Source organism: Camelina sativa, chromosome 15 (genome assembly GCF_030686135.1).
Source record: "Camelina sativa cultivar CO46 ecotype springtype chromosome 15, ASM3068613v1".
NCBI lineage: Eukaryota > Viridiplantae > Streptophyta > Magnoliopsida > Brassicales > Brassicaceae > Camelina > Camelina sativa.
In genome coordinates, this window is record NC_141894.1 from 1903289 (window position 1) to 1914910 (window position 11622).

General features: G+C 37.1%; 3 protein-coding genes and 1 long non-coding RNA gene across 13 annotated transcripts; 1 reads left to right on the plus strand and 3 right to left on the minus strand.

The window, feature by feature from the left end:
• Positions 1-14: 14 nt before the first annotated feature.
• LOC104744633 (putative serine/threonine-protein kinase At1g54610) lies at positions 15-3747 on the minus strand. 4 transcript variants are annotated; one of them, XM_010465711.3, is made up of 9 exons: positions 3498-3747; positions 2953-3022; positions 2269-2796; positions 1895-2179; positions 1492-1809; positions 1159-1395; positions 897-997; positions 622-739; positions 15-547 (listed from the first exon to the last, which is right to left on the minus strand). In XM_010465711.3, the coding sequence occupies exons 3-9, from the start codon at positions 2701-2703 to the stop codon at positions 251-253; spliced, it is 1791 nt and encodes a 596-aa protein (XP_010464013.1). In that variant the 5' UTR covers positions 2704-2796; positions 2953-3022; positions 3498-3747; the 3' UTR covers positions 15-250. The 4 variants fall into 4 exon arrangements, 3 of the variants coding, with proteins under 3 accessions (XP_010464013.1, XP_087345119.1, XP_010464012.1); XM_087488993.1 differs by lacking the exon at positions 3498-3747 and adding an exon at positions 3177-3438; XR_015582498.1 differs by lacking the exon at positions 3498-3747 and having other exon boundaries at positions 622-792; positions 833-997; positions 2953-3455.
• A 476-nt stretch (positions 3748-4223) lies between these two features.
• LOC147926202 (uncharacterized) lies at positions 4224-5644 on the minus strand. 3 transcript variants are annotated; one of them, XR_015582835.1, is made up of 3 exons: positions 5392-5644; positions 4805-5319; positions 4224-4495 (listed from the first exon to the last, which is right to left on the minus strand). It is a non-coding gene; the product is annotated as an uncharacterized LOC147926202 (long non-coding RNA). The 3 variants fall into 3 exon arrangements; XR_015582836.1 differs by having other exon boundaries at positions 4224-4465; positions 5392-5587; XR_015582834.1 differs by having other exon boundaries at positions 4224-5319; positions 5392-5587.
• Positions 5645-6555: 911 nt separating this feature from the next.
• On the minus strand, positions 6556-9675 carry LOC104744634 (putative nucleolar protein 5-2). Of its 2 annotated transcripts, XM_087488166.1 has the most exons (10): positions 9522-9642; positions 9109-9205; positions 8958-8999; positions 8688-8867; positions 8426-8590; positions 8049-8249; positions 7454-7951; positions 7209-7343; positions 6969-7070; positions 6556-6911 (listed from the first exon to the last, which is right to left on the minus strand). In XM_087488166.1, the coding sequence occupies exons 2-10, from the start codon at positions 9184-9186 to the stop codon at positions 6708-6710; spliced, it is 1605 nt and encodes a 534-aa protein (XP_087344292.1). In that variant the 5' UTR covers positions 9187-9205; positions 9522-9642; the 3' UTR covers positions 6556-6707. The 2 variants fall into 2 exon arrangements, with proteins under 2 accessions (XP_087344292.1, XP_010464014.1); XM_010465712.3 differs by having other exon boundaries at positions 6556-7070; positions 9522-9675.
• A 120-nt stretch (positions 9676-9795) lies between these two features.
• Positions 9796-11502, plus strand: LOC104744635 (uncharacterized). 4 transcript variants are annotated; one of them, XM_087488169.1, is made up of 6 exons: positions 9810-9887; positions 9987-10049; positions 10141-10274; positions 10622-10754; positions 10848-10962; positions 11168-11502. In XM_087488169.1, the coding sequence occupies exons 3-6, from the start codon at positions 10147-10149 to the stop codon at positions 11224-11226; spliced, it is 435 nt and encodes a 144-aa protein (XP_087344295.1). In that variant the 5' UTR covers positions 9810-9887; positions 9987-10049; positions 10141-10146; the 3' UTR covers positions 11227-11502. The 4 variants fall into 4 exon arrangements, with proteins under 4 accessions (XP_010464015.1, XP_087344295.1, XP_087344294.1 ...); XM_010465713.3 differs by lacking the exon at positions 9987-10049 and having other exon boundaries at positions 9796-9887; XM_087488168.1 differs by lacking the exon at positions 9987-10049 and having other exon boundaries at positions 9848-9887; positions 10145-10274.
• The last annotated feature ends 120 nt before the right edge of the window (positions 11503-11622 follow it).

The following is an 11622-nucleotide window of genomic DNA, read 5'->3' on the forward strand; positions in this document are numbered from 1 at the left end:
AGAGAAATATGAAATTAAAAAGCAAAAGATAAATAATTTACATAAAAATATCATAGAATGTAATAATTTCCCCTCATTTCAGTGGTGTGCTTTTTTTTGTCAATTCTCTTGTACAAATCAACCAAATAAAAAACATACAACCCACCAAAAGAAAAGGAAAAATTGGATTTTTTTTTTCTTTCTCAAAGTATCTCTCTATCAAAAAAAAAAGGAAACTTTTGAAATTTTTTCTGATGAATAAAAATCTCTCTCAAACAACGATTCTTTTGCCTTTAACCTTAGAAGCCATTCTTCTCTCCTTATTGATATCGTTTCTCCTCCTTGTCGTTGAGTCAGATGCTCCTCCAATGGGAGCCAAAGGGCCTGACCAACTCTGGAATGGTTCTTTGGAGTAAGATGAAGTGAATGAGTTTGTGCTATACGGTATCTCTGATGGATCCAGCCGCCGTGAAGATCCCACCTGAAAACCAAGCGACCCGTCTTGATGTGGTGGAGGAAACTTCTCGCTTTTGCTCTTTGCATTCGCGTGTGTTATCAAACGCATCCTCTGTTGTAAAGATAAAAAAGATTCAGACATGGAACTCAAAAATGATTCATTTTTTGTTTGTTTTGAATTCTTACATCAATGTTAGATTGATTCTCTGCGTTGGCTTCAGGAGCCGGCATTGCTCTTGGGGCACGTTCTCGGGGTCTCATTCTTCTTCCGCTTTCTCCTTGAGCCTTACGGGCTTCTCTTTGTCTGCGCACATGAATACACCTCTCAAGCAACCATAACCAAAACCAATACATATTCTATTAAAACTGAGAGACCTTACCAAGCCTATATCTATACTAGATTCGGTTCTAGTTGGTAACAACTAACAAGGGAATACACAAACTGAAACAGAAAGCTTTACCTCCTATACTCTTCATCTCGTCTCTTGGCATCAATCTCTTTAGTTGGAGGATATTTCGGGAGATCAGAAGGTTGACATGCCAATGGCTCCGTTGTGAAGAACTATACAACAAAAAACAAATCAGCCATAGAAGTTCTTAACCACTACTATCAAGTCACACGCCTAAGACTCAAAAGTTTCAAGCTTTTTCCATTCATAAAACTACTTACACCACTCTCATTTCTGTAATAAAGTTCCAAACATTTCACTGCAAGAAACTTACATCACTCATCAACGCATCTGGAGCTGTCTGGCGCTCAGCTGGATCGAGCGATAGAAGCGTATCGAGTAGAGAAAGTGCCTCAGGAGAGAAATCTTTGTAAACCTCTCTTAATTTTCTCTTATACTGCGGTAAAGGCTTGTGATGAGCATGCTTATGAGTAGATGGGAGCCTAATCTTCTTCCAGTACTCTTCCGAAGGCGATCCACATAACTTATATATCCTATGCAACTGCTCAACCTGCCGCGTCAACATTATACCCATTCATCAATTCATATGAATAACTCAAAACATTTTTCTCAACCTTCAAAAGAAAATCAAAACTTGAAAGCTAACCTCATTACGACCTGGCATAATCGGTCTACCAGCTAATAACTCAGCTAAAATGCAACCAGCGCTCCATAAATCAATACCAACACTGTACTCAATAACACCATGAAGAAGCTCTGGTGCTCTGTACCATAAAGTAACAACCCGATTTGTCATCTGTTGCCTCTTACTCGCATCAAAAAAAGTTGCAAGCCCGAAATCGCCTATTCTAAGAACTCCTCCATCATCTATAAGAAGGTTTGATCCTTTAATATCACGGTGAAGAACTCCTCGGCTATGGCAATGCTCCAGCCCCGAGAGAAGTTGCTTCATATAGCATTTAACCTGAAAACATAGACATTATTAACACGGTTAGGATTTGCCTCCAACTCTGTGTTGTGACTGAAAAATTCACCAAGGGTTATATGACCTGTTGCTCAGTGAATTTAATGTCCGGACTTGCAGCAAGACCAGCTAAATCATGATGCATATAACGGAAGACCAAGTATAAACTACTCGACATCCTCGAAGTAACCAAACCTTCCAGTTTAATGACATTAGGATGATCCAATCTCCTCAAAATCAGAATCTCCCTAGCCATAAATCTTAAGCTCTCGCGTTCATTAACATCACAACGCACTTTCTTTAACGCCACAATGTTTCCTGTCAACAAATCTTTCGCCTTGTACACATTACTATACGTTCCTGATCCAATCTACACACACACAAACACATAAACAACAAACTTCAATTACACAAAATCATTGCAAGGAACAAAAACGAAAACAGATTATGCTCTCTCACCTTCTCAATCTTCTCAAAAGAATCAGCTTTCCGTGGAAGCCATCCGCTTAGAGCTTCTCCACAGACTTCAGACAACCATGATGGCCATCCAGCTGCAACTTGTTCACCGAGCAAATTCTTAGGCGGGTTGCTTCGTCTCGGGTCAGGCTTAGACCTTTTCCTTTCCCCTTTAGATTTCCTCTCTTTGGCTTCTGTCACAACAAAGCCATTCTCTTCCTTCTGATCCACAACAGCTTCGTGATGATTACTAACCTCCTCACCATTGGAAGCAGAAGCAACAACAACAGCAGCAGCACTAGTGCTCTCTGTTGCCTCGGTTTTGGTCACAGACACATTGTTAACTTGTTGCCGTTTAGACTCAATCCTAGTACTAACATCGTCTCTAGACCCAGAAACTGATCCTGATGATCCGGGTCGACCCAATACACAACCCATCTCATCAAACTAACCTTCATCTGCTCAACATGTTTCTAAAAAGAGATCTCTTTAGCACAATCAAAAAGTCTCACTCTTTGAAATCAACTTTAACTGCAACACACACAGAGACACACAAATGGAAAAATTCAAAATTGGTTTACAACTCGAAACCCAGGAAAAGTATATCACATCGAAGATCAGATTTGACTAAAACAGGAAACTTTGAATAAGAAAAAAAAAGGAAGGGGGTTGGTGAAATTCACTTACTTTATGATCGAGGAGACGCGAAATTCTCAACCCAGCTGGTCAAATCTGAGACTTGAACAGAGTAAAACAGCTGCAGGGAGGGAGAATCCAAAAAAGTAAGAAACAGAGGAACAAAATTAAACCCTAGTTCTGAGAGAGAAAGAGAGAAGTCAGGCTATGAGAGACAAGTCAAAGGAAGAAGGTAAAGATCTGAGAAAAAAAAACTTGTTTAAAATTTAAGAGACACAGACACACCAAAGCTGACTCAAAACTCAGGAGAAGAGACAAACAAAATTGAACAAAAATAGGAATGAAAATTGAGGGATTTCAAAAATTCAACAAAGAGAGGCAAACAAAAAAATAAAGAAAGACAAAAAGGAAAAGGGGAAAATGGAATGGAGTCCAGAAGATTTTAAAAATGAAACCTTTAAAGCTAAAAAGAAAAAGATTTTAAAACCCAATTAGGGCTTTTGGAGAAAGAAACAATAAAAGGCAAGGGTGATACATACAATACAACATAAGCTGCTACAGAGTTTTGTAGACCAATACATATTTACTTTACTTACCACCATTAATTATGAAAGAAAGAGACCAACTTTGGGGTAAGAAATTCTCAAGAAGGATTGGTTGAACTGCTAAGGCTTTTTATTTTACTTCAAAAACTCTTTCTTTTTTTTTTTGAATCAGACAAAAAAAAGGAATAAATATGGAAACAGACGAAGATCTGTTGGCTGTTTATTATTATAATGATGTGTAAATTGTGTTTTGTTTGGACGCAACACACACACACAGGTCAGAAGAAGATTATAACTGTGTAAACCGCAGAAGATCTGCGGTTTTGTCCCCACCAACTTATAAAACAAAAAACCTCAACATTTTTTGATTACAAGTTTTTTTTTGTTTATTCTCTTTTTCAGATTTCAAACTAGTCATTAATGATATATTTAATCACTAATACATAAATCATTTTCTTACAATGGTTGGTTTCATTATTGCATTACAATATATATTGTCACTAATAACGGTTAATTTCGGATATGAAACGGCTATTAGAGGAAAACTCATTTTCTTTCTTATTCACAAAGGTGTGGTCTAAGACCATCATTAGTGGGGAGTACTCACAAAGTTACTCTCATATTAATTAATTATATAATTAATATTAAATTAATTAAAGGAACCATAAGAAAACTTAAGCAAAATCAGCCTATTACTAGAGAACCCCAAAGAAGGTTACTCAAACATTTAAATAATAATTTTTTAATTTGTGTTTATTAATTATCAAACTTTAATTATTTAAAATTATTTATATTACATTAATCAAAAACAGGCTTGATTAATCAAAAACATGCTTCAACAAGAACACAACATAAAAAAAAAAAAGATGAAATGTTTCAAAGTGTACATGTCGTAAAACAAAAGCAATGTGATTTCAATAAAAAATAGCTTCACTTCAACGATTGTAAAGCAGAAGAAGTAGTGACAAGGCTAGACAAAGTCCAACGAGAAGTGCATTGTTGTAAGTGGTTGGCTTGTTCTGCATTGGGTTCTCTCGTGATCAACAAGACTAGACAAAAGACCAACAAAATTTGAAGGAACAACAAAACCAAGCAGTTGAGAAACAGAGAGACCATAAGAGAAAGTAATCAATTTACTAAGTAGGCTTCCTACTAAACCACATACAAAGACTTAGAGGCACCAAGCAAAAGCATACTCTCATAATGCAGCAAAAATATCAAAATTAAAAGCTTTGCATTTGACCCTAAATTCTACACAAGATCATAGAACAGATCCATGCAAACAGAAATCAATCAAACAAAACCAACCCTAACACAAGCTTCATCGGTAATCAAAACAAAGATAGAAATTTTCATACCTATCCACTGAGCCCATTGTGCAATCAATGGAGAAAAGATTAATGTCCAGTGAACTTGCTGTCTCTTGCGTTCTTCTTCCCAAAAATCCTCCATAGTACGCTTCTAAGAGACACACAACAGATAATAATACAAAAAAGGGTTCCTCTTCTCATCTCTTTTCAAAAACAAACACAAACTGAAACACTAACCTCATTGTACCCATCTCTACTATTTCCTAACAAAGGTTCGCTACTTCCTAACAAAGGTTCACTTAAAGTTTCAGATTCAGTTGCATCCTAACGTTCACAACCAAATTCTAACCAAATAAACCAGTCACAACCAAGTTCAAACCAAAATCCAAATCAATTGATTGAATCAAGCAGCAATTACTAAGAATCGATTACATGATTGTTTCTTCTCTTTTGGAGTACCACTACGTTGGAGGATCTCGAGCTCAACGAGACCTAGAGACATGAGACCCAAAGTGAGACCAGACATAATTCTGGCCAACATCCTCGCCGCAACCACCGTCGACCTAACACCAACAACCCTCGAGTTTCATATGAATCGGCGATTGCGGCAAATAGAGGAAAGAAGAAAGACTTACGATCTCAAGAGCACTGAGAGCATCGACCATGGAAAACGAGGTGAATCGACTGATTTTTCTGGTTTCAAGATGAATCGGCTTCCATCGCCTTTTGGATTGAGAGAAGAGAGAGGATCGGGAAAGAGAGAAAGAAGAAAAGGGAAAAAAAAAATTCTTTTATATTTACCCATCTACGTATCATAACAGGCCACGTCGCGTTGCTTACTGCGTTCCTTAATTCCTTCCCATAGAATCGCTTCTCTTATTAATGGACTGAAAAATGAATTTTTAATTAGACTTTTGGGCCCCAATAACAAGAGTATCGATGAGAGAAACTCTCAGTAATGATGCTCTAATGGTGGTGGTGCTAAAGAAGTGGGTTTTGTCAATGACAAGGATCACAAAGGTGGTCAAACATTATTAATTTTTTTAACTTAAGTGAAGAAGAATATTTGGTAATGTATCCACCTAATTTTGGAATTGTATCATTAAAAATATAACACTATGATTTCTTTTTGTTAGAAACTTTAGAATAGAAAAATTGGAAGAAAATTAAAAAAAAAAAAATGTAACAATTATGATACATAATGAGGAGTTTTCTTCATCTCTCCAATCAAAGAAGCTCCTTTATCAAGACTCAATTTGTAAACCAAACAAGGAACAAAGGCTAAGGTATTAGTGATTACTTCTGTCCTTTAAGAGAATACTTATAAATCATTTTTTCTCTTCTTTTTTATTTATTTTCTCTTTTATGACTAAAAGCTTTGTATGTTATTCATTCCAAGCATTGTAAACTACAAATCATCATTATGCCAGACAATTTTACTAATTCTAATGACCTGCCTCATCAATTTTTGGGTTATTTTAAAAAAATTGTGCCAGACAATATCCAAGATAAACATGCATTATAAATAGTCAATAACGAAAGATACGATCATGAAAGAAGAGATACTCCGGCTGTAAATCTATTAATCAAATCTCAGTATTTTATATGGTGGATCTACAGACACGTTTAGTAGCAAATACTAGTTGATTTTATCGGAATACATTATTTCTTGTTCCAGATATGATAAAAACATGCTGGAAGAAGAATAATATTACAAACTATAAATTAAATAAAAAAAGAGTTCCAAAATTAATCATCTAAGAAGATTGGAAAACATAATATAAAGTCTGGGGGTGAAGGATTTAAATATGAATTCATCATTCAAAATGATAATTTCAGGCAAATAAGTAAACACCTTAACAGCTATTACTCTAGATAATAATAATGCAAAGTCCACCAAAAAAAACACTAATCTTACACTCAGAGATCTCTCAAAATCTGTTTCTCTCCCTCAGTCCTTGTTCTTCTTTTTCTTCTCTTTCTTATCTTTCTTCTTGGCTGGTGTTTCAGTTGTTTCTTCTTCCTCATGCTTTCTCTTCTTCTTATTCTTCTTCTCCTCCTTTGCAACCTCTACAACTTCAGTTTCTGCTTCAGCTTTCTTCTTCTTCTTTTTCTTTGATGGTTCCTCCTTTTCTGCTTCCTCTTCTTCTTCCACCTTCTTCTTCTTTTTCTTTGATGGTTCCTCCTTTTCTGCTTCCTCTTCTGATTCCACCTTCTTCTTCTTTTTCTTATCTTTCTTCTTCGATGACTCCTCACCGTCCTCAGATTTAGCTGGTTTTTGCCCAAGAAGAGAATCTGCAGCAGTGTTGTAAGTCTGCACATAACAAACAGTTCAGATTTAAACCCAAGAACAAGCAAATAGATATGAAACTCAACTGCAACAGAACTCTCACTCTAACACAAGTCCAAAACTAGAAAAAGTAGAAACAAACAAAGAGACAATGATCTCGACCTTAGCAGGAGTGATAAGACCACCGGATCCCTTCTTCTTATCCTTGTCATACACTTCAATCTTAGGTTTGCCTTTAGCTGAACCAGACAGACGACCTAAATCTTTCCCTTCCAGATTTCTCAACCTTGCTTCAAGCTATCAAACACGCACCAGAAACATCATCAGTTATGAAGGAGAAAATTATGAGCAAAGATTGTTCAGAGAGATGCCAACAATAGGATATAAAAGCTATTGAAGATTGTTACCTTAGCTCGGTGTTCAAGTCCCATAGTGTTATCTTGGCCATCACCAAGAGCATCAAACCTAATAGCAAGAGCGGATTTAGCAGCTAATGACCGCGACATCTTTCCCTTGTGCTTTGGTGCTGCTTGACCAACAACAGATGCGTGGTAGATCAAACCATACTTGGGTGTGGCATGTTTTGTCTTAAGTGCTCTAAAGAGAGCTTTTTCAGCTCCGAGTATCTGAACGGTACTTCCAGGTTGCTTGGAAAGGTTCAATAAACAACCTCCATGAGAAATTAGACGAGCACCAACTAGTTCTCCAACCAGGGCAGTTAGATTGGGAGCAACAGTGTTCATTCTGCTCTTCAGATAATCGTATAGCTGAGCTCTGTACTCAGACAGAGAAAGAACCTGGTCACAGAGTTCCCTGATGTGCAGCAAGTCAAGGTCACTGACTTCTGTTCCCATGGATATCACAGCTGCTTCCTTCAGATCTGCCTCAATTTCCTCAGCTAGGATCTGCAATGAAACCAGAAACAGGAGAATATAGTATCATTAATCAGGGCGTTTTTGGTTAATGGAATTCTATTTACACAGTATACAATATGAAACTTACCTCAGAGAAGTCAAGTTTAGCAGCATTAATCCGGTTGCCCATCAATTTAACAGATTTGGCGTATAGGATATTGTCTGATATAATCTTAGCAAGCTCGGGAAAATGCCATCCATACCATTCTCTAACCCTCATTGCATACGTGTTTAGTTCTTTGTCAAGATCATCAAGCAAACCGATAGCTTGGATAATCATAGTATCCACCTGACAAAAACTAAACCGTTAAGAGATGCAAGAGAAGCAAAGACAAACACAGGATACATTTATATAGGACAATCAAAATGGTAGTTCAATATAGTAGTTCCATAATTCACCACAGGTTAGCTTTAAAACCATAAACAAATTCATATACCAATATAACATGTCAGGAGTAGAAATACCTTGTCAGAACTAAACTTGAGCTTGTATCTAGCAAGGCTGTGAGACAACCCCAATCTCATAGGAGCCATGTCGTGATCACCCAAACCAGATAAGAGCTCTGTAAACTGACTTCTAACACCTCGGAGAAGCTCCATCACAGCATTGTTGTGAACACAGTCGATTTTCTGTATTGAATTAAGAACTTTCATAAGAAACAAACACAGGCCAAACAGGAATAAGAGTGAGTGTAATAATGGGAAAACTCTAGTGAAAATTACACACCAGTTTCTCCTTGATGACATTTCCAAGCTTTGAATCAGCCACAGCCAAGGTTTCACCTTCACAATTAGCTTTCAAAAACTTGCGCAGACCTTTGCTTGGAGTTCCCTCATGCAATTTAACAACTGCTTCAAGAGCTTCAGATGTGTTGTCGAACTTGTCGAAAGCCTTTAGCTTAACAATCTGGTACACCAACAAAATTTAATGAGAAACACAAACACCAGATACTCGGCATGTAATAATGCATAAAGAAAAGCAAAAAAAAAAATTCACCTTTCGTGCTGACTCTGCAGTCTCGAACTCTTTAGCCAAATCCTGCATATAGTTTTTTTTTTAAGTTGAAATTGACGACATAAAAAGAGCAACTAAAACAGAGAAGCCAAGGTTGGAGCTAGGAGACTAGAAAATAACGAAGACAACTCACCTCGATATTAGCGAGCTTTCCTTCATCTTTCAATTTAAAGACGGCAAAACCCGCCGGTGTCTCAACTAGTATGAGCATCTTCACAAAACTCTCAAGTCTGTATCCCAATAGAAAAATTAAGACAAACACATGAATCAGAACAGTGAAGAAGATATGTAAAAGTTAACGTTTTGATAACAGAATCTAGCAGGAAACACCATTCACTATAAACCCTATTCCTGATATTGGTTTACACATAAGAAAATACAGGCGAACAGAAAAAGAGACAGAGATAAACACAACCGTAAAAGCCAGTAAACGTATTCAAAACTCCACAATCTCCAGCAAGAAAGAAAAAGATCGAATATTGAAGAAGCATTCATGGTGAAGGAAAGAGAGAGAGAGAGAGAGAGAGAGAGAGATTCAATCAATACCTGAGTTACTCAAAGCTGCAGCTGGAACAAGAAGAAGAAGACGGAGACGGAGACAATCACTTAGGGTTTTAAGAGGGTACTATTATAGCTGTTAAAGACAAGAGACTCGGGCCTTTCCCAGAACGCCGCGTTTTATAAGCTTATAAAAAGGGGTATCTCTGTAACTTGCAAAAACCTAGGGTTTTTAGTTTTAGGGCGGCCCAACAATGCTTTTATACTTTTCAGGTAATGGGCCTGACTGAATCATTTAACCTGGCCCGTTTATATTGATTTTCTAAAAACGCACCGTCTCTTTCTTTCTCCTTCCCTTTAGTTTCTCTTTCTGTGTCTGGAGATTTTTATAGAGCTCGAGAAGCTTCAATCAAGGTATGCCTTAAAATTCTCAGATTTGGTTTTTCTGGATAGAGAGCTTAAACTCAAACTTGTATACAATACTCTGATTTTGCCAAAGCTTCATCTGATTAGGTTGCGTAGATCCTGATTAAAAAAAATCACGATTTCGTCGCGTGTTGTTTAGGGTTAAATTAAGTGAGTTGTGTAATTAGTGTTTTAAGAAGCTCATAGGGTTTGAGTTATTTTAATAGGATTGATGTTTACATCGAAAAACCTAATTTTGCAGGAAGTTATGGCGAGTGAAGATGAATCGATTGAACAAAAGGCTGCTGCTCGTAAAGAGGCACTTAGAGCTCTAAGGGCAGCTCAGGAACTGTCAGAGACCAAGGAAGACGGAGAAGATGAAGCAGTCGAAGAAGAGTGAGTATGCTTATGCTTTTTGTTCTTTGCATATATGTTGTCTACTCTATCGATAGTCTTGTTTCGAAGAACAATTTATCTTTAGAGGAGGAACCAATCTGTTTCTTGTTGTGTGTTGTTGACTAATGCAAAATTGCAAAGCTAGGAGCTCCCCTAGGACTTTGGATTTGATTCTCTCCTTAGTGGTGTTTATGCCTAATCCTTTACCAAACAGTTTTGCCATTACAGATTGCATTCTTGTGTATACTTTAGCCTAGATGATTGGTTTTTGTTGCTTGCTTTATTCGTGCTAAAATACTTCTTTTTTATTCCGGTTCATGTGCTTATATTGCTCTTGATTTTTACAGTGGTCCAGCCATGAAATTTAGAAATTATGTGCCTCAAGCTAAGGAGCTTCAGGATGGTAAAGTTGCTCCACCAGAGCTACCTCAATTCGAAGATCCGATAGTTGCACTTCCAGCTGCTGTGGAGAAGAAAGAGGTGTGTGACTGACCACAATAGGCCTCTTGTGTTTGGAATTTTTGTTTGCTGACTTGTGCCTCTTAAGCTTAAAACGGAATTTGTCTTTTGCAGGACCCATTTGTCAACATTGCTCCAAAGAAGCCTAACTGGGACCTTCGAAGAGATGTGCAGAAGAAGCTTGATAAGCTCGAAAGGCGGACTCAAAAAGCAATGTACAAACTCATGGGTAAGTGGCAACTGTTTCTATATTCTTGATATCATCTGTGGAAGTTTTTTATGAAGGATAGATTAATAAGACCTTTCATTAGTCTGCGGTTCATGATTAACACTTTGAGCACCAAAACTGTTGGTTTATCACTTCCAAAATAGAGTGATATGTTTGTGTTTTTTATTATGGAACTAACATATGCATTTTCATCTTGTAATTGCAGCTGAGCATGAGAAAGAACGTGAGATAACTGAAGCTGATGGTAACACCATAGAAAGTTGAAAGCTGACGACATCATCAAAGAAGCCACCGAATCATCTTATATTCTACTCAGTTAAAGCTTCTATTCAAAGTGACTAGACCATAGGACTTGATTTCTCTTGTGAAAAAACCTACTGTCGTAGACATAGACACAAGAGTATGTTTATGTTCTTGTGTCAAGAAAAAAACGTTTAACAATTTTTGGACTTGGATAGTGAATCAGTGATGTTTATATTTCGGGCCGGCGTAGAACAATATGGCGCTGTTTGTGTTTTCCCAAAGATTTGGTCCGTTCAACTCGGTTTTTAACTGTTTCTTTAGGTTTGTTGTGATTTACTTTTAATTTTGTTATCTTCGTTTAAAACTCGACTTAATCTGAGCAGCGATCTTGCCTGAAAACTTGTGAAAAATTCAAAG